Here is a 22157-nt window from a genome sequence, read left to right as displayed (position 1 = left end):
TGTAAAAAGAAATGACAGATTCATCCTGTTTCCTGTAAACAACTTACATTCCACAGCTGTGGATTTTTCTGCATTTTAATGTAGCAGTTTTTATCCACAAACTCAATGTGCCATCCAAATGTCAGTTAAAAAGAGATTTACACACTGAATTTTCCTTCCAAACCTTCATTTGACTGAAGCTCTCATCCTTGAATAGAAAAAATTAATAAAAAATGAAAAAAAAAAACTAAAATAATAATGATAATCACAAAAATATGTATTATAACAACCAAATATCCAAATCGTCGCTGCAGTCCTCAGTGTTTTCTGAGCTCAACAAAACCAAAGCAAGTTCCAAGAAAGAGACATTTCTTTCACAGCCGAGGCCGATCCAACAGGTGCGGCTGAAGGCTGAGCGGCTCCTCTGTGTGTTGCCAGGGGAATGAGTAGCAGGCACACCTCTTACATGGAAAACACTTACTTACATCGAGTTAAGTGGCCAGGAGGAAATTGTTAAATGGACCAAACCTACCAGAGAAAACAACAATTCAAGTAGTCATGTCCTTGGCTGCATATGCATGTATGTATGTATATATATATATATATATATATATATATATATATATATATATATATATATATATATATATATATATATATATATATATATATATATATATATATATATATATATATATATATATATATATATACATATTTATATTTATTCTGTCCAGGAAGTTTTTCCCTGGTCTTTTATAGATGTTTTTATTGTCTTTGTGCTTTAATGCTTTTACTTCAGGTTTTTTATGTGTCTTGATTTTGAGATTATTTTATGAAAAGTGCTCTACGAATAAAATGTCTATATATACACACATATATATATATATATATATATACAGTGCCCAGCATAAATGAGTACACCCCCTTTGAAAAGTAACATTTTATACAATATCTCATTGAAAACAAACAATATTTCCAAAATGTTCACAGGTTACGTTTAATACAGCATCTGTTGAACTTTTGACTTAAAACAAAGGTTAATAATATAACTCAGATGCCATATTTTCCTTTTTTAGTCAAATTAGTGTGGTGCAAAAATGAGTACACCCCACAACAAAAACTACTAAATTTAGTACATTTAGTACTTTGTATGGCCTCCATTATTTTTAATGACAGCTTCAAGTCTCCTGGGCATGGAATGCACAAGTTGGCGACATTTGGCAACATCAATCTTTTTCCATTCTTCTACAATGACCTCTTTCAGAGATTGGATGTTGGATGGAGAGTGATGCTCAACCTGTCTCTTTAGAATTCCCCAAAGATGTTCAATTGGGTTCAGATCAGGTGACATACTTGGCCACGGAATCACTCTCACCATGTTCCTTTTCAGAAAGCCAGCAGTGGCTTTAGATGTGTGCTTAGGATCATTGTCGTGTTGGAAAAGGGCACGACGACCAAGGGCAAGAAGTGATGGAAGCATCTTAGTTTTCAGTATAGAGCAGTACATTTCTGAATTCATGATGCCATCAATGAAATGCAGCTCCCCAACACCAGCAGCACTCATGCAGCCCCACATAAGGACACTACCCCCTCCATGTTTCACTGTGGGCACCATGCACTTTTCTTTGTATTCCTCACCCTTGCGACGCCAGACAGTGTTGAAGCCATCGGTTCCAAAAAGTCTAGAGTTTGCCAGGGCACATGCCGACAAAGGTGAGCGCTACTGGGACTCTATACTGTGGAGTGATGAGACCAAAATCAATCTTTTTGGAACCGATGGCTTCAACACTGTCTGGCGTCGCAAGGGTGAGGAATACAAAGAAAAGTGCATGGTGCCCACAGTGAAACATGGAGGGGGTAGTGTCCTTATGTGGGGCTGCATGAGTGCTGCTGGTGTTGGGGAGCTGCATTTCATTGATGGCATCATGAATTCAGAAATGTACTGCTCTATACTGAAAACTAAGATGCTTCCATCACTTCTTGCCCTTGGTCGTCGTGCCCTTTTCCAACACGACAATGATCCTAAGCACACATCTAAAGCCACTGCTGGCTTTCTGAAAAGGAACATGGTGAGAGTGATTCCGTGGCCAAGTATGTCACCTGATCTGAACCCAATTGAACATCTTTGGGGAATTCTAAAGAGACAGGTTGAGCATCACTCTCCATCCAACATCCAATCTCTGAAAGAGGTCATTGTAGAAGAATGGAAAAAGATTGATGTTGCCAAATGTCGCCAACTTGTGCATTCCATGCCCAGGAGACTTGAAGCTGTCATTAAAAATAATGGAGGCCATACAAAGTACTAAATGTACTAAATTTAGTAGTTTTTGTTGTGGGGTGTACTCATTTTTGCACCACACTAATTTGACTAAAAAAGGAAAATATGGCATCTGAGTTATATTATTAACCTTTGTTTTAAGTCAAAAGTTCAACAGATGCTGTATTAAACGTAATCTGTGCACATTTTGGAAATATTGTTTGTTTTCAATGAGATATTGTATAAAATGTTACTTTTCAAAGGGGGTGTACTCATTTATGCTGGGCACTGTATATATATATATATATATATATATATATATGACATATACATGTGTGTATCTGTATGTAAAGTATGTATCTGTATATCTACATAATAAAATAATAAGTTAATTAAAAACCAGCAAAAACAAGTACATATTTTTTTGCATTACTTTGGTACTGCTTAATCCCTCATCTAATAGAAACAGCTGAAAAGTTCAATCAAAGGCTCTTTATTTTCTTAATCTGTTCAACAACATGGCATAACACAAAAAGCATGTGTAGCACATAACAACTATAACTATTACCTTTATAATGATCAAAAATACCTCAAAGTACCTAAATAATGTCAATATTTCATGATCAATTAACTGAATAAGGATAATCATGGATATTTCTGTTACTGAAGCAGCTTCAAATAAATTAGGATGAATATTTTGCAAACCTTTTAACAGTCGATTTTTCATCCCCTAACAGGTGTTATGCCGAGAACTGCATACCTGCCGAGAAATACGTTTCCATTCGCGGGAGCGCGCACAGCAAAAATAAATTAATTAATTAAAAATAAAAACATAGCGGACCTTACTTCGGCTGGGGCTTGATATAATGAAGTAAGTAAGTAATTGGAGGTCTGTGAATTACAAACATTTAAAGATATCAGTGACTTGAATATTTCTCACTCCTCCAGAGTGTGTTTTGTTTATATGAAACAAAACGTAATCACTTTTTCAATTCAATATTCAATAAATTATTTCAATATAGTCGGCACTGAAAACTGCTGAATAAATGAAACACCATTATCAGCATCTTGATCATCTTCTTCTTCTTCTTCTTCTTCTCTGTTTTATTGGCGGTTCGCAACCAACTTTAAGGTGCATACCGCCACCTACTGTACAAGAGTGTGTAAAATCATTTAACAGCCTAGTGTCTTTTAAGAAATGAATTAGTGCCTTTCTGGTGATTTCACCCCCCTCTCCCTCTGTTCCCAGTATCCTCCTCAAATTCCACTCACGTCCTGCCTTTCTGACTTTTTCTTGTAGCCTTTCTCTTACAATACATTAGAATATGTTCACTGTTTTCTTTTACTCCACAGTTCTCACACTTATCACTGTCCCTTTTTCCCATAACATACAAAGTGCCATTTAATCCTGTGTGGTCCAGTCTGAGTCTTGTTATGACTGTTTCCTCTCTTCTGTTCCTGTCTGTATAATTCTTTGTTATGATAGACTTTTGTATTATGTGATATCCTTGTCCTTTCTGATCTTCCTCCCACCTTTTCTGCCATATTTCCATTCCTTTCTTCTTTATTACTGCGTGCTTTACCTTCTCCTGTTCCTAGTGGAAGTGGTATTGTTATTTCCTTTTGCAATGCCACAGCTATGATACCAGAATGGCCCTAGTTAATCAATTTTCTCTGCCTATGCCCAGGTGTCAAGTTTTAAAAGGAGACTGAAGCAGCTGTGGTTCAGAAGGAAGTCATGTTCGGTCCTAGGTATATATTGTGATTATTGTGATTATTGTGCAAATTGTAAGTATATTATACATTTAATAGTAAATATATTCTAAATTACTGTAGGCTATGAGTGTATATATATAGTATAGTATAGTAGTATAAGTATATTATAATGTATGAGTATATTATGATATGTAGTATATTTATACTACTATAAATATAAATAGAGGTATGGGTATATTATAAATTATAAAGTCGTTGCAAACTATTTTGCTCAAAAGTGGATACAGATCTGGTGATGGTAGTAAATATTGTTACTTAAGATGTGGATGGTTGGTTACTTAATCTTTTATTTTTGTTTCAATGTATTATTTCAGGAATTCTAGTGAATGTTTTTCACCCTTTTTGAGTTGTATTATTGTTCTTTTGTATGTCTATGTGTGGACCCCAGGAAGAATAGTCTTCCCATGGTGAAGACTAATGGGGATCCTTTTTAAACAAACAAATAAACAAATGCCATTGCATAATTTGTTCAATTTTAGTATATTTTTACAAACACGGTGAGGACTGCAGTGCGCGCTCCCGCGAGGGGCGGGTGTGTGCAGGGTGCAGTTCTCGACACGACACCGGAACTGTGGGAATAGCATGGTCTTTGTTTCCACCCAGACCATTATCCGATAGGACCGCTCGGGACGTGACGTGGGACTGATTACTGAAGCGCAAGTTGGACTAAACTAAAGCTAATTAAGGAGTGCTTTAATCCCGGGGTGTTTTGTTCTCCTAGTGTGTGTAATAAGTGGTGTTTCCTGGTGTGAACAGCGAGCTGCTGCTGCCCGGGCCGGTGAGTTGCTCAGGCCTCTCAGTAGCATATGCGGCTACTAGTCTCACTTTACTGCACAAACACATAGTTTTAGTCTAAATTGCTTTACACTGGGGTCGGTTGGTGTGGATGGGTGTCATTGTATTACTAGTAGAGTCCCAGTAGGAGCATGATCATAACCTGAAAACAACAAATGGACAGTTAGCTCGACTGGGCGGCTATTTGCTTAAGTTTGCGTGGTCGCGCCCGCAGGACGAGCTGGACCTGAGATACTGAGATACTGAGATCCAGATACCCAGATATACTGAGATACTGAGATCCAGATACCCAGAGATACTGAGATACTGAGATCCAAAGACTCAGGGATCCTGACATACTGAGACCCAGGGATCTAGAGATCCAGGGATACTGAGATCCTGAGATCATAGCTGAAATGGATCATGCACTAAACGAAGATTATGTTATCAAAAATATCCATACACTCTTCATCGACATGAATAAAGAGAGAGATCCTGACATCCTGAGATCCTGGTCTCATGTGTTTGTGTTTGTTGTTTCCAGACCGTCCTGTCCGCAGTCTTGGTAACTGCTCCCAATCCGGCGGAATCATGAAGCTTTACAGCCTCAGCATCCTGTACAAAGGGTCGACCAGATCCAACCTGCTGAAAGCGGCCTATGACCTGTCTTCCTTCAGCTTCTTCCAGCGTTCCAGGTGTGTACCCGCCACATGTCTTCAAAACATCACGCATGTTGACTAGGGTCACGCTTTTAATCAGGTTTTTTTGTTGTCAATATGATGAGCTCAATGATGGGAGAAGAGAAAATGCATACCTGTCAAGTTTTGGATTTAAGAATACGGGAAATGTTCCACCACTGTCCCACCAGCCCTACCGAGGTCCAGTATCTGACATTTTAAGAGAGATTTAGGAGAAATCTAAAATAACTACCTGTCAATCACTTACAAACAACAATTATGTGCTCAGAATCTGATACGCCGACCTTTGTTGACACTGAATTACTGCGTGCTTCCTATGTATGTAATTGCTATAATAGAGCCTATACAAAAACACAAAAGTGGATTAAAGCACATTTATTTTTTTTAATATTTTCAGTTTATATACACATTGATTGTCTTCAAGTGAAACATTCACATTTTCTTTTAAGTTGTAATTTTTACTCATGTGGCTCTCTGGCATTCACTGACTGATGACACAGATGCATGTTTCTGTACCTCCTCTTTAGGAAAGTAAATTTAATCCAATTTTTAGAGATATTTACACAAAGTCTTCTTCATTTTTGGCTGAAATGTCTTCTCTCTCGTTACATCCATCTCTCTGATTTGTTGTTCAGAGTTTGTTCCCGTTGTTGCCATTAACCTCGTGAGAACTGTCACCCAGGAACAGCAGGGGGAAGTTCTCCGAGGCTAGTAAGAATTCAGTTTGCTGTTTAAAAATTATTATATTATAAAATGGGAAATTCACGAGAAAATACTAATACGGGAGGACGTCGGGAAAGAGGGTAAAATACGGTAGTTTCCCGGCCAAAACGGCAGACTTGACAGGTGTGGAAATCAATGAACATCATGTTTGCACTGACCTTTTCCCCACCTAAGAGCTCAATTTTGGGAAAACAAATACTAATAACAGCGGATGTTGGACGTCTAGCTTTTCACTCTCCTATCGGTGCAGCTCTAAACATAAGGAATCAGGATTGCATCTTATTTGTTTACATCTTCAAAGACTTTTCCATGAGTTAACATGTTGTTCTGGTATGTTTAGTGTTCAGGAGTTCATGACCTTCACCAGTGCCTTGATTGTTGAACGATCATCCCAAGGAAGCCGCGCCTCCGTCAAAGAACAAGGTAAAAGTAATCTAGTCCTGTTTTTTTGTTGTCATTGTTTTTTTTAAGAAAGAGAGAAATTAAGAAAACAATTTCATACTTTTTCCTGCTGCAGTGTTTCATGTAGGGCTGGGCGATTTTGGACAAAAATAAAATCCAGATTTTTTTTTTTTTTCTCTGAAAACCCGATTTTCGATTTCGATTCTTTTGGTAAAACTACAAAAGACAATGGAATAAATTGTTTCAAATATTTTATCTTTATTTTTAAAGAAAAATAGCAAACAAATGTCCCTATTGGGAATGAAGTGCATTGAAAGATACTGTAAATTCTCCTTGAGTTTAGTAAAGTGACAACATTTACAATTTTCTTGACCAAACAAAGATAACTAGACGGGCTCTGTCTGTAATGCAGCCAGCTGCAAAAAAGGAAAATCGATTTTCCTTTTTTTAACATCGATTGTGATTAATAAATCCGATTTAGATTTAAAAATCGATTAATCGCACAGCCCTAGTTTCATGTATAATGAAATCAAAAATGGACAGGAATGGTTATGTTAAGAAATATTTTCATTTACATTATATATTGCAAGTAATCGCAAATAAGATCCGATCTGTTGTAATTATGATGTAATTAAACCAAACAGTAATGTGGCGCTGTGTTGCAAAAGGGCTGGATGAGACGCCACCCGTCAAGGGATTGTTTTTGTTTTTCTCACGTTGATTGCCCATCGTGCAAAAACAGAGCGAGCTGAATAGTTTTTGGACTCTGAACTCGTCACTGCCCTGGCTGTAGTACACAGTCCTCATTTATGTTGTGTTGGAAATGACACAAAAGATTATTCAGAAATCTATTTCAGTCGCCAAAACTTTCAAATTGAAACATATCTGTGAAAATGGCGTTGGATTCATATTTAAAACCATTTCTGTTTATATTTTTATTTTTTTCATTTGTTTTTCTGTCGATCCAGATATGCTAAAATTAGATTTGGGCTGGTGGTATGAACATAATCTGAATTTACCCTTGTCGTAAAACCAGGAGTTCTGTTTTTAAGCACGATTTCATTTGATTTCACCTTTTGTAATCATTTTATTAATTTATTTATTTTTTACACGTTTTCCTTTACAGAGTATCTGTGCCACGTGTATGTGAGAAATGACAACTTGAGCGCCGTGGTGATTGCAGATACCGAGTATCCACAGAGAGTCGCTTTCACATTACTTGACAAGGTGGGTACAGAAGTATAACACGTTATTTCAGCACTTGACTTTGAATTTCAGTGTTGTGACTATTCCTTATTATTTTTCTCCTTTTTTAGGTATTAGAGGAGTTTTCCAGGCAGGTGGACAGTATAGATTGGCCCTCTGGAAGTCCTGAAAAAATAAACTACAAAGCCCTGGATATCCACCTTTCTAAATATCAGGTTAGTATGTTTTCTGTTTTCTTCTGTGTCGTATAGAGAATATTCATCATTGACACAGTAACCTACAGTATATTGACCAAATGTCATATTTTATAATTACCTCATGTAATGAGATGGGGTTTACTGGGTGGTGTTTGGACAGACAGACTGAAGCTTGATGATTACAAATCCATGAATACGTTTGTATAAAACCCCTCTAAAGATATTAGTTGTGTACCTGAATGCCTTTTGTTTTTATTCCTCAGAACCCCAGAGAAGCAGATGCAATGACCAAAGTGCAGGCGGAGCTGGACGAGACAAAGATTATTTTGGTAAAGTAATATAATTATTTTGAGGTTGAAAATTATGTTTCTCCTTTAGTTCACATGGACACATAAATCAGATAATCAGTTCCAGTTTGGAGATTGGAATTGTGTCGCTTCAGTAATTGTTTCTAGATGAGCTGTATTTTTATTATGTGGATGTGCAACAAAAGTGAGACTGTATGCCCGATTTCATGCGACTTCTTGTCCGTACATGTGTTGAGTCGTGAGATGGGGCGTGTTTTTCTAAGCAGGCCTGCAGAACCCACCAGCGTGGGTAGAAATCAATCAGCAACAGTTTAGGGAAATTATAGTAATCAGGGGTGTCACTATGAACAACTGTGGTCGCTTCCATTCTGCTTCAGCCAAAACTACTTCACAAATATGTTTCCCATCATTGATGCAAACTCGTATGAAACATTTATTTATGTATTCTATGCTGGGATATGTAAATCCTTATTTAGATAAGGTGTTTGTTCTTCTTCCACATAATCTAAGGTGTCTCCATAGAGCCTGTGCTGTTGATCGGTCTCTGTGTTTACAGGGACGGCATTTATTTGAATAAAAATAACTACTATGTAAAGTGTGACCTGAATCTGCAATCGACAGATTTTAAGTAAACAAATAATCACAAAACATGTGAAACATTTTCATCATAGTCTCAGTATTCAGGTAAACTCTTAACAGTTTAATCACATTTTTACCGAATTTTGCAACACCAATAGATATAGAGCATAGAGCAGTTGTGAAATATTTACGTATGACAGCAAATGCAAAGAAAAAAACAAAAAAAAGGTTTATATGCCAGTGTCTGTTTAGACTTGTAATAATAAAAATATGAAGATGTACTTTGTAAAGTGGTACAAGTTTGGGGATAATAAAGTAAGTACTTGTAAAAATGCTGGACTTTAGGCATGGGGGACATGAGAAATTATGCTCTTTAACATCTAAAACTGCAATATGAATGAATGAAAAATATTATTTTAGCAGCTCATGTAAACATCCTAATCAGAGCACTTTTTCGTCTAGAAAAGTATCAGTAATTGTTACTGCTGTCCATGTAAACAGTCATCGTGTGAGCAGATTGTAACATCAATACGCCACCGTAACTGTTCTCCCTGCACTCGTTCCTTGCAGTGCAGTTTTCCTGCTAAACCGCGGCTCTTGTCACTAATTAAATGACGGGGATAGAAATAAGAGAGGAATCAAGCAGGAAGTATATAATTCCTGCACAAACCCCGGGGTGGAAGGGTTTACGTCACCACCGTTTGAAGATGGAAAATATTTGCTTCTGACTTTACTGGCTTAAAGCATCCTGAAAGATGACCTATTTGACCTAAGAAAATGCCAGGCTCAATTGCACGTAAAAGAAAAACCTTTTGATAAAGTCAGGAAATATTTTGATTGTGCAAGGTTATTTTACTTCCATTTATTTAAAAAGTGAAGATTAAAATTTCTTCTGGAAATGCCAGAGGTTATTTTAGGCGCTTAAGGCACTCATGCATACTCTGTAGTTAAGTTTTATGTGTTTTGTGACATTTGCAATAATTTTCAGCACAGGGCTAACAAACTCTAGCCTCCATCCCCCCAAAAAAAAGAATGCATACCTGGATGAAGGGAGACTATAGTTCCTGTGCGACTAAGTGATCATTATCAGTTGGGTTTTGTGCCCAAGTCAACACCTTGAGTCTTTGTCACATTCCTTAACTGTACCAGAGCAGATTTTGCAATGTGAAAAGACTTGTTTAACCTCTGTTAGACGCAGCTGAAAGTAGAGGTTGGTGTGTCGAACATTAATGTATCAATGGGTTGTTTTGTTTTTTTGGTATTCTTCTTATTTAGATCTAAGTATAAATGTTATTAAGTTAATTTTCTTGCAATTCAGACAGAATTCAAATCTTTCTTTAAGCAGAGTGAAGGAAACTGGTTCAGATCAGATGAAACTTTGATGAAACAGTTTGTTTTATTAACCTGATTGCTACTCATAATCTTAAAGTTACACTATTAGAATAACATTTGTCCTCTGCAGCACAACACGATGGAGAGTCTGTTGGAGAGAGGAGAGAAACTGGATGATCTTGTGGCAAAATCAGAGCACTTGGGAAACCAGTCCAAAGCCTTCTACAAGACCGTAAGTACTTTCGACTCGTCTTATTAAAACAAGACCGTCTCCATCGGTCAGTCAGGCGCTGTTTGGAAAACTGTGTATTCTTTAATCCTAGGCACGGAAACAGAACTCATGCTGTGAAATCATGTGATGTCGCCGCCTCGTCCTCGTGGACACGCCTCTCTCTGCCTTTCTGCTTTTCCTACAACCCCCATCACGCACCGGCCACCAACTTTCTACAAGGACGCTGTCTCTAAACGGAGACGGGGTGCCGAGAAGAGAGCTGTAAACGGTGACCAGCCTGAGCGGGACTTCTCTAGATTGTGACTTGATGGGGGCTGAAGGAGTCACGGGGAAGAAGAAACAGTTATTACAATTATTCATAACCTTTCAAAGGGTAAACATCTGTGTGGTGTTCAATGCCGGCTGAGGACATAGTAATGTGACGTTGTGTACTAGTAATGTGTCGTCAAAATGTCGTCAAACCATTTTTATTTCGGACTGAATCAGATCTTAATGGATTGGTCTCTTAAAATTGTTGAGAGTATTAACCGCAGCTTTGCTTTTGCTTTAAAGCAACTCTGACAATCTGAGTCCTACGTATTCATACAATATGTAACTAGTTCAACTCCTGATCAAAACTGGCCGGGTTTTTTTTTTTTTTTTTTTTTTTGGAGACATGACCTTCTATGCCCACTAGGTGGCCCTGTTATCTCTATGAGCTGTAAGTGTTGAGCTCAGTTTAAAATCTCAAAAACATGAGGCAAAACACTTAAGTGGCTGCTTGGATGTGTGATATTAAAATCTCATTTATTATTTCTTTAATTTTTTTCTTTTTGGGATTTTCTGCCTGAAAATGTAAAATTAAATTGTCAACATTCCTATTTTGGAGTGACTAACATTGTTTGAGGTTCCTCACTGATGAGAGATCAGGTGTAAACCGCTTATCCTGGAACCCCCCCCGTCTTCTTTGTTTTCTTGACTTGGTTAACTTCAACCATGCTGTAAACCCTGATATCTACCAGGCATGACACTAACACAGGATTTTGGATTAAATAACCTTCTCGGACAACCTTTCTCCAGGGCTCTTTTGTAACTCTTAGATGGGGAAATCACCTGGTATTTTAAGTCTCCTCCACTGTGAGAGAAGATTCTTCAGTCACAACAGTGTTCGATAGTCACAGCTCTCCCACAACGTTGAAAAGAGGGCACAGATGTATGTTGAGACATAATACATTCCACTCTTACATCAAGTCACTCCATAGCTTACTTTATTTAAAAGAGCTGTTTGCATAAATTCGGTCTGATTGGATAGAACATGTTTTTCTTTAGGAACTGCGGATGAGTGTGATGTAAAACATTGCCTTTGGTTGTGTATTTTAGATGTTTGTCTGCTCTCTGATCTGTATGTGTGTGTGTATATGTGCAATTGTGTGTATGAGAATTGCTGTTCTACAACATCCAGCTGCAGCCTGGGTTGATGTCGAGTGCCTGTGTGATTTTTGAGAGGATGATTAGTGAGGTTTGAATTAGCTCTTTCTGCTTTTACAGTATAAACTGGTGCAATATCTGCAGACTGGTGTGTGACTAATGTAAAGAGGAAAAAAATAAAATCTTTTCTCATTAAATTGACTTTTATATATGCTATTGTTTTTGATTAAATCCCATATATGAAACTTTGTTGGACTAGATCAAACCTCAAATTTCTGAAGTGATGCTGTATGTATTTGCAGGTCCGTTGTCATTGACCTGTGGGTTAAAAACGATACACATCAAACATTTTGATGAACATCCTCATGAGGTCTGCACTTTTAAAACAAAGATTTTGTGAAAATAAATATTTTCTGTGTGTATTAACACTGGTTTTTGCATCAGACCTGTTACATACATTTTCTGCAGAACATGTAATCTTGCTTTGATAAACAGAATAATGCATTTGTGTGTTATGTTTTTATTTTTTGTGTTAGTGTGCAAGGACAGCACCAGCTGTTCTTTTTTTTGTTTGTTTTTAATATGTGGATATATGTATAACTGTTGTCCTTAATGAGCAGGAAGACCCTTTGCCTTTCTGTAGGATGGAGGCGTTTTTACACACCTATTTTATGTGTAACATTTGAAAAAATCAAGGAAAGAGTTGTTTAGTACTGCTTGTAAATTGCCACAAACAAGCAGTTTAACCTCGAAGCCTTTTCAACAATGCACTCAAATTTGTTGAAAAATATTAATTATGAGCGTTAGATAAAACTAAATACCATGCTTGGTCGCTAAATGTTTTTTTAGGGAAAAAAATACACCGGTGATTTGGAAATGGTGTTAAGTACAAGTTTGAAAGAAACACTTGAATGCAGCACCAGAGGCGCGTGTCAGCTGCTGCTGGAGCTGGAAGGAAAACAACAGAAACGCATGAAGTTTCAGCAGATAGCTGCAGGAAATGTGGACCATGGTGAAAAACGGAAGCACAGCTGTCATCGAGAACGAAACCAGTTCAAAGGTGAGAAACTAAAACGGGGAATAAGCGAGATTTGGTCTTCCGTGTCAGCAATAAACTCTCAAACAAACGAGTCTCGCGGTGCATCCGCGTTAAGGCTGATTTATGGTTCCGCGTTACACCAACGCAGAGCCTACGCCGTACGGTGCGCGTGCCGCGTACCTACGGCGTAGGTTCTGCGTCGATTTAACACAGAACCATAATTCAGGCTGTTAAAACGCGTCAAATCTTTCTTTCTTTCATAAATGTTGTTTATTTCAGTTCGTTCAAATTCAGTTTAAATGATTTATTGAAACGGCCGATATTAATTTACACATGCCAACACATCCCCATTAGGGGTTTGGTCTGTAATCTCTGGTCTTCTTATTGTTTGTTTGTTTTTGCTTCATTTTCCAGATGGTTGACCCAGTTGTTGGAGAGCAGCTTTTACACACCGCTCAGCACAGGCCAGGTAAACTCAACCTCCCCTATTTTCATGATTTGCAGCCGTGTGAGCTTACCTGGACAGCACACCTGTAGTTACCTGTGTTTGACTGCACCTACACACGTGTCCCTTGTAGCAGAAAATGTCTGGATCTCTTGGAAAGGGCCACCGACAGAACTCAGTGCCATGCAAAATTGGAGACTACAGTTACATTTATAGCTATGCATCAGCTTCAAATGACAGAAACACACAACTGGTCATAGTTCAGAGCAGAGCAGCACAACATAAGTAGTTACAAAATTGAAAACGGTTGGGTGCTTTTGCTTGGAGAAATTCCTAAATGGATCACATGCTGTTAGGGGAAAGTGACCAAGGGAATAAAGTGATCATTAACAGCGATATCAGAGTTCAGAAGTTTTGTTCTTGTTTAAACTCTTCATACTGCAGTGGATGTTGTTTTACTTTAATATTCAAAATCCACTGTAAATTCAAATCTTCAACTTTAACACAGTTTCACCACTTAAACACTATCTGGAAAATGCTTGTGTGGTATAAATATGCAGAATCCAAATACTGTTCTTTAGATATGTGTTTTTAGCTAATGCATCCACTTTCCTTTCAATAATTAACCATTAATGTGATTAATCTTCGAGACTCACATGTTTTTAATCCTGTGTAAGGCTGTAATTGAGTTAGTTTTATAGGCAAGTGTCTGAGACACACACACACAGTCTCTTGTGTTGAGTAATGATTTAATTATTTCCCACTTTGTTAGTCCAAGTTTCAACCGCAGCCACGACTCGTCCTTCCTACACTGAGGAGTCTTCAGCCAGGAGCAGTGGGATCATCCCGGGTGAGCATCTACTTTAGTGAAAAACAACTTTCTTTCAACTCTGTTTGATTTGTTTGTTTTTTTTTGTTTGCAAAAAAAGAGATGTAGCATCTTGAGTCAGCAGCTAATAAAAATAGATATTTCACTTACAGAGCTTAAATAATACATGAGAAAACTCTTAACATAAACCAGCTTGGCTTTAAAGGAGAGATAATATGGGGAAATACAGACATGAAGGTGTCCAAAATAACTACTCAGTGTCACATCATTTATTTCCACCCAGAGTTGCATTTATTTTCATCCAAGATCTTGTATTTGTGATGGGAAGATTCTCAGTGGGGTGACGGCCTGGACTCTGTGGTGGCCAATCCATGTCTCACTTTGTCACAATGTGAGCGTGATAAATCCTGGCATTGTCATCTTGGAATATGCTAGTGCCATCAGGGAGGAAAAACGCTACGGCAGGGATATTCAATTGGCTGCCCGCCAGGAGCTTTTATGTGGCCCCTGGTCATATTTCAAAAAAGGGGGTGTTTGTTGAAAAAAAAAAAAAAAATCTTTTTTTTTTTTTTTTTTTAATTATAATATTTTTATAACTGGCTACTATGGACTAAAATGGTTGTGCTCAATGCTTAATATAATATTAAAATAAGGAAATCTTGGTGGAAAGTGGTGCTTTGTCATTATGGCGTGTTTTATTAAAAGTAGGTCAATATCAATTCCGTTAAGTTTGCACAATGCATGGTTTCAAAATGAACTTGCATTCATTTAACATTCACAATTGCTAAATCTGGAGACAATTAATACATAATTCATATGTAAACTAGATATATTCAAATGTATAATACAAATGTATTATATTTACATAAGTCTTCGTCTTTGAGTGCAAAATACATTTTGAAAACCCCCACATTTTCAAATTTTGCGGCCCTCTCCATACAGTCCTTTTGCAGATGTGGCCCCCGGCCGAAACTAGTTGAATACCCCTGCGCTACGGTATACACTAGGCTTGATGGGTGCATCACTTAATTCGCTCTCTTCTTACCCTGTTGTATTCCTCTCTCTGGAAGTCCAGGTGAATCTGGAGTCGTCACACCACACAACTTTCCTCCATCGCTCCAGACTCCGATCTTAATGCTTCCCAGCATATTGAAGCCTTTGTACTGATTAGTGGTTTTCTTGAGTCTGCACAGCTGTTTAGTCCCAATCCCTTGAGTTCCCTCGGCATTGTTTGTGGAAATACTCTCTCCTCCCCTATTAAACATACCTATGAGTTCTTTTGTTGTTTTTTTTACGATTTTTTTTTTTTTTTTTCACCATTCATTTAAGTGACAGCTGATCACGATCATTCAAGATTTTTTTTCTGACCACATTTTCTTCCTTGAAAGTGATGGTTCCCAGTTCTTGAGCCAGTTTTAGTAGTTTCAATAATCTCCTTAGATGTTTTCTTTGCTTGATGCATGTCAATGATTTGACATGAATCTTTTCCAAGACCACAGGATGTGTCTTCTGATATGGTGGTTAAGAAATCAGCATTTAAAGCGACTCAAAAACACACTTGGATTTTATTATTTTGAACAATATCAGTTCTTGTCTTCGGACAACTTTGATGAGATGTTCTGTATAATTTCTTGGTCTTATTTTTATCAGCTGATCCGAGAACGTATATTGGTTTTAAAAAAGTACATACTGTACGTACATGAATACATTCTTTAAATAGTCCAGGTTTGCAGCTAAAGTTGAACTCTTCCATAATGCATATCGGTTCTATGTTTGTCTTTGTGGAATTATGTTTCACTTTCACGTAGCAGCAGATATTTATGTTAGTTATTAAACCTGTTATTAGAAAGCTTTTTCATTTTCCCTACTTAGTGTCATTTCACGCCACAGTCTTTGCTGAGGAGGGTGTAGATTCAAAGGGCAGTGTTTCACTCTGAAAGCTGAACTATTGAGTTGCATCAAAGTCAGATAACCTGCAGGAAGTGCGGAGGATCATTTTGAATTTTCCTTGGGGAGGACACTGTTGTGTCAGGAAGGGCGTCTGATGTGGAAAACAACAATCTACTACCATCATTACGAGAAGGGAAAAGCTGAAAGAAGTTGGTTAGGCACAAATTCCTTAAGGGGAAAACAAATGCATTATCCTGTAGTTTTTAATTTTCTTGCTCTCGATGTTTTATCTTTGTGTCTGTGAACCGTCTTTGAGATCTTCTAAAAGCGCTATATAAATAAAGTATATTATTATTATTATTATTATTATTATTATTATTATTATGTAAGAGCCTAAATATGCATAATGTAAGAGCCTAAATATGCATAAGCAAGTCAGGCAATTTTTTGGGTGGATAGGGGAAAAAAAAAAAAGAAAAGTAACCAGCAAAGCAATACTCACGGCAAATCATGTAACTTTCCTTTGCTTATGTAGTTGTGTATTTAATTTAGAATATTATATCATAAAATAAATGTATTTCTTGCTTTTTAGGTGCGATTGCAGCTGCAGTGTTCATTGCCCTTTTGCTTGGTCTCTACGCTGTTCTCTGGAAGTGCATGACTTCATCGCAGCAACGGTAAAGAATGGATACAAGTTTAAACTTGAGCTGCAGTGTTTCAGTTGAACTGGTGATCCAGGAAACTGCAGTTTGTGCCTTTTTGCATGCCTGAACTTTGAACCCCAGGGCAATCCAAAAAACAGATCACCTCACATGATCTGCACCCACAATTCAATGACGTTCAGTATACAATTGCGCTACTCTTTCAATGTAAAACACTCATTTCTTTTTCCCTTTCAGAAAGCACAAGAAGGTGAGGATAAGAGTCCAACAGAAGGCCTCAGTATGAAGGGGTTCAAAAGAAATCGGAAATTGGATTCATGAAAAATATTTTTAAGACTGTCCACAAACCAAACCACCAACATTTGACTCAGAAAGTGGACTTGCAGGCTTTGCTGTTTGCTTTTGTTGGTTTTAAAGCTTTTTGATGTGAAACACTTTTTTTAACGTCCTGTGAACTCTGCGCCACTGATGGGGGAGGAGGCACAGCTCACTCCTGGGATCAATAAGCGTTGCGCTTTAGAAGGAGAGATTATGTGGATATTTTTGAAATATGTATGGAGAATTTTCGGGCTTTGATGGTGTAATGAAAACCTTTACGTATCCACCTTCATTTTAATCCACCCTCACTTTTTAAAGTCCTCATAAAAGCTATTTTTTATACAATATACTGTTTTTAGTTTTTCTGGCATTTAATCATAGGAAAGTAAATTGTGTAAGATGGATAATATGAAACCACTTAATCCTTTAATATGACTTTATAGGAGGTTACTCACTGTAAAAAGGCTGCTAGGAGCATTCAGACTACTACTTTATGGTGATTTTGTTTGATATTGTATATTTACTTGCGTTATTTGATTTTCTAAGGATGCTGAAACTACTGTATGACCTCTGACATTACAATAAAACTGATTTTGTGTTTTTTTTACATTTGTTTTAATTGATAGTAATTTTTTGTCTAACGATTTACCAGAAATAGTCAATGCAGTTAGTCTAATTTTCCAAGCTGTGTTTTGAATTATATTGTATAGGATGATTTGTAACATAAATAGTATAAAACCAAATGCATTACGTGGATTCTGATGCCAAGCGCTGTCGCTGCATGTTGCGAGTAGCTTCATGCATGACCGTGGTTGCCTTCTACAGTGAAACTCGACCAAAATGTTTAAAAACAAGTTTAGAAAATGATGTGGTTCTGTAAAATCTAGCCGAAACAAATCAGGTCGTTGGTTAGTGGATTCCTCCTTTCTTCTAACTCTGGAGAAGATAAATTCTCTAATTTAGTGAAGAATCCTCACCTTGACAAATGGGCACTTACTTTAATTTTAAAGAGCCTCCACAGCCTCCTGCTTCATATTTCTCTTTGACGAGCATGTGGCTCAACAGCTCCATGTCTTGAAATAAAACTTCCTTCAGCATTTGCTGAATCTCCCAGATCTCCAAATGAAGCTGATGCCTGTTTTCTTTCACCATCTGAGCTCGGCTGAACAATCTGCAGTAACATTATAAATGTCTTCTTAGTTCTCATAGAGTTTCTTTGATCTCCATGAGCTCCAGTTTTCAGTCTTAGTCCTCAATCCTCAATATTTTCTCTCTCTGAAGGGGCTTTGCTTGAGTCCCTAAGCATCTTCTTTTGCCACGTTAAGCTGAGTTAGCATAAACCTTTTAACGTAACTGAGAGGACACGTAAAGGAGGAACTGTACCAACACGCCTGAGCACATCCAGCAAATCACTCTTGTCACTCAAGAGCAAAGTGGTTTGAGAGCTTTTTTTTTTACCATAGGAATCATAAGTCCCAATTAAAAGGAAAGAACCCTTTGTGCGCTTTGTTTCCAGTATTCCAACCCTTTTCCAGTGAAGACAGCAACCAGAAAAACATACCTAAAGTACTCAGTACACCGGTCATTACAAGATATACAGTTTTCAATTACAAAGGACTGTAAAACAAAATTGTTGTCATCCAGCCGTCGTTCCCTCTGAAACCAAGATCACATTCCTTGGTGCATCATTCGATACCATGTTATCATGATTTCCAAAGACAACTAGCTTTCTGCTGGGACTCAACCTTCCACCAACCAGCTCAGCACGATGCACTGATCTGGAGGAATAAAGTGAAATAACAGTTCAAATAAATCAATACATCAAATTATTTTAGGCTATTTCTGCGATATTTGAAATGCTAATTAAATCAGTGGATAACTCCAGTTGAAAAATGTGTTTTTATTTGGTCATGGGCCACGTAACTTGGTCACACCTCACTGATAAAACATAAAACATAGACGATCACGTAATGAAAAGATGAGGGTTTTAGTTGTCCGCTTTCCTGAGCAAAATAAAAGTGTATCCCTGTCTTTTGATTTAATGTGTGCGGTTCTGCACCTGGGGATACATGAATCTTGAAGGGTCCGCCGTTAAGCGCGGCTAACGGCTCTTCCATCACCTCTTTCGAGACCCGGTCAGTGACTGTATGTCTCCACGGACGCCGGTTTGAGAGTGACTTTGTCATTGCCAATGTTGCTGTTCCTATTATCGGTGCTGATTTTCTATGTGCTAACGGTTTGCTTGTGGACGTTGCAAACCGCCGATTGATCGATGCAGTAGCCTAACTTTTATGACTTTCCCGTGTGAGACTGGGGGATCTGGGCCGCTAGCACAAGTTAACTTTCTAGCATCAGGTAACGTGTTCCAACGTCTGCTGGCTGATTTCCCGCGTCTGATTAAACCTGTCTTTTCCACCGCGACAACCAGGCACGGCGTCGAGAATTACGTCACCACCACAGGGGCACTGGTTTTTGCGCGTGCTCGTCGTTTAGATTCGCAGAAGTTAGCCATTGCTAAGGAGGAGTTTGCCTCTATGGAGTGATTAGGCATAGTTAGGCGCTCCAAGAGCCCCTGGGCCTCACCGCTTCACATGGTGCCGAAGGGTCGTGGGGCCCGTGTGGGGATGTGGGGATAGATGAACACGACCTTATTGTCAACCCGGCAATGTGCCAGTTCGGTCTGCCGGTTATTGAATTTAGGGCACCGGATTTCAGCCCAGGGTGCAGTTCCAGTGCCGTCTAAGGTACAAGCGGTGGAAGATTTTCCCCGCCTGGCCTCAGTTAAGGCGCTGCAGGAGTTTTTGGGAATGATTAATTTTTATAACCGTTTCCTCCCTCGCGCCACCCACCTCCTGCAGCCGCTTTATGGAGCCTTGCAAAAGAAGAAAGGCTGTGAGCCAGTGACACCTGACCGCATCAGTGCCTTTGAGGATGCTAAGTCTGCCCTGGCCAATGCAGTACTTTTAGCTCACCCTTCACCTTCGGCGCCCATTTCCCTGACAACCGACGCTTCGGACATAGCAGTAGGGGGAGTCGTTGAGCACCGGGTGGCAGGAGTTTGGCAACCTCTTGCATTTTTCAGCCGCAAAACTATAAGACAGTGAGCGAAAGTATAGTGTCTTTGACCGTGAGTTTTTGGCGCTGTATCTCGCCACCTTCTCATTTTCGTGTTTTCTTAGAAGGCCGTTCATTCACGGCATATGTAGACCATAAGATCTTTGCAATGTCTAAGGTGACAGAGCCGTGGTCCGCTTGCCAGCAGTGCGATCTAGCGTCCATCTCAGAGTTCACCACGGACATTCGCCATGTGGCGGGTAAAACAAACCTTGTCGGCGATTACCTGTCACGCACGCTCGTGTGCCCTGTAAATCTGGGAGTAGATTTTTCTGCCATGGCTGTTGACCAGGCCGATGACCAGGACATTGCGACTCTTAGGTCTGCTGGTACCGGTCTCAGACTGGAGAACTTGGCGGTGGAGGTCGGACGTCCAGCCCTTCTCTGCGACATCTCCACTGGTCGGCCCCGTCCGGTGGTCCCAGTTTCCTGGCGCCAGCGGGTTTTCGACTCAGTACACTCCCTCTCACACCCTGGTGTCGGTGAAACTGGTTGGGGCCAAGTTCGTCTGGCCCGGCCTCCGCAGGGAGGTTAAAGAGTGGGCAGCTGCATGTGTAGCATGCCAGCGGGCTAAAGTCCACCAGCACACAAAGGCGCCCCTGGAACCGTTCCCCGCCAGGCGGTTTGACCATGTCCACATCGACCTTGTGGGCCCTCTTCCTCCATCGCAGGGTTATACGCACCTCCTCACCATGGTGGACCGTACCACCCGGTGGCCCGAGGCAGTGCCCCTGAGAACAGCCATTTGAGGGCAGAGCTGAATGAATTGAACCTGTCAAAAGTATCTGCTATTTCCAAAGACACCAGTTCTTTTGGAGTTGAGTAAGATGAGCACAGATATTACATGTTTTTGGAGACTAAAACTGTGCAGAAAAAATCTAATGCTCCAAAATTGAAGAAGCCTACATCTAAGCAACAGAGGGTGAAAGCCCACCTGGAAATAGTTGCTCCAGTGTCTGATGATGACAAGGTGACGTCTGCTTCTCAAAATGTCTTTGCTAGGTGGGAAACTTAGTCCAGCTTTTCCTAAAAGTTGAAAAGATGTTTGAAGTTTAAAATATTAAAAGCTGTTTGTTTTTGTAAAGACAACTCAAGTTTGCTGCATTTGACCCTAATTTTTGATGCACTTTAAAGCACTGTTTTACGGAAAAGATTGTATTAATATGTACTTCGTAGCAATATATACAGTAACTCTGAAGTTGAGTGTTACTGCAATTGACTTTTCAGGTCTACTTTCTAAGACTGTATAGCCTATTATCTTTTCTTGTTTTCATTCATTTCAGAAGTAGACTTTTGTTCAGAATCAGAATACTTTATTATCAGTGTAGCCTACCTGGGTACTGTGAGATTAGAGGTAGCATCACCTCTCCAGTGCAAGATAAATAGCAGTAGTGGATTAACAACTTCCAAGGGAAAGATAGATGTCCGCTTACATTTCACAGAAAAACCTCAGTACAAAAGGATTGATTAACTGATAATTAATTTAATCAAGTAAATTCTTAACAATTAATCGATAGTCGATTCATTGTTTACATCCCTGTTACAGAGGCATGCTTTCATTCCCTCATTCATTCAGTATTGATCAAAGTCTGGGTTTTTCCGTTTTCCAGTAATTACCAAACTTTGACTGGTAAAATCCGCAGAAGGCCGGTATTTTTAAAACCCTCCGGTCAAAATATTCCTTTAAAGCACAATTTGAATTGTTATAAAATAGGCAATTTCCACATGTCATTTTATTATTAAACTGGATCCAGCCGAAAAGAAAAAAAAAAGTTGGCGGTTCCGGCTCGAATGAAAAGAGAAATATCATCATTAATGCCTGAATGTGCCCAGGTTTATTAAAAAACAGAAACAAATTTAACTGTAGTCAATGAATAACACATATTTCCAAATGTATTATTATTATTATTATTATTATTATTATTATTATTATTATTATTATTATTATTATTATTATTAATTATTATTTATTACTTCCATATTTTAT

At 38.6% G+C, this 22157-nt stretch overlaps 2 protein-coding genes across 2 annotated transcripts; both read left to right on the top strand.

Moving 5' to 3' along the window:
- Positions 1-4569: 4569 nt before the first annotated feature.
- On the top strand, positions 4570-12074 carry ykt6 (YKT6 v-SNARE homolog (S. cerevisiae)). Its single transcript, XM_061729522.1, has 8 exons — positions 4570-4793; positions 5334-5484; positions 6551-6633; positions 7739-7839; positions 7929-8033; positions 8279-8344; positions 10365-10466; positions 10558-12074. The coding sequence occupies exons 2-8, from the start codon at positions 5381-5383 to the stop codon at positions 10591-10593; spliced, it is 597 nt and encodes a 198-aa protein (XP_061585506.1). The 5' UTR covers positions 4570-4793; positions 5334-5380; the 3' UTR covers positions 10594-12074.
- Positions 12075-12770: 696 nt separating this feature from the next.
- Positions 12771-17641, top strand: sb:cb288 (uncharacterized). The gene is made up of 5 exons (XM_061730074.1): positions 12771-12933; positions 13327-13381; positions 14130-14207; positions 16669-16753; positions 16976-17641. Exons 1-5 carry the CDS (start codon positions 12874-12876, stop codon positions 17022-17024), a joined length of 327 nt encoding a protein of 108 aa, XP_061586058.1. The 5' UTR covers positions 12771-12873; the 3' UTR covers positions 17025-17641.
- The last annotated feature ends 4516 nt before the right edge of the window (positions 17642-22157 follow it).

This window comes from Cololabis saira, chromosome 9 (assembly GCF_033807715.1).
Source record: "Cololabis saira isolate AMF1-May2022 chromosome 9, fColSai1.1, whole genome shotgun sequence".
Classification (NCBI taxonomy): Eukaryota; Metazoa; Chordata; class Actinopteri; order Beloniformes; family Belonidae; genus Cololabis; species Cololabis saira.
The sequence above is the reverse complement of the archived record's forward strand: the minus strand, read 5'-3'. Positions and strand labels throughout refer to the sequence as shown.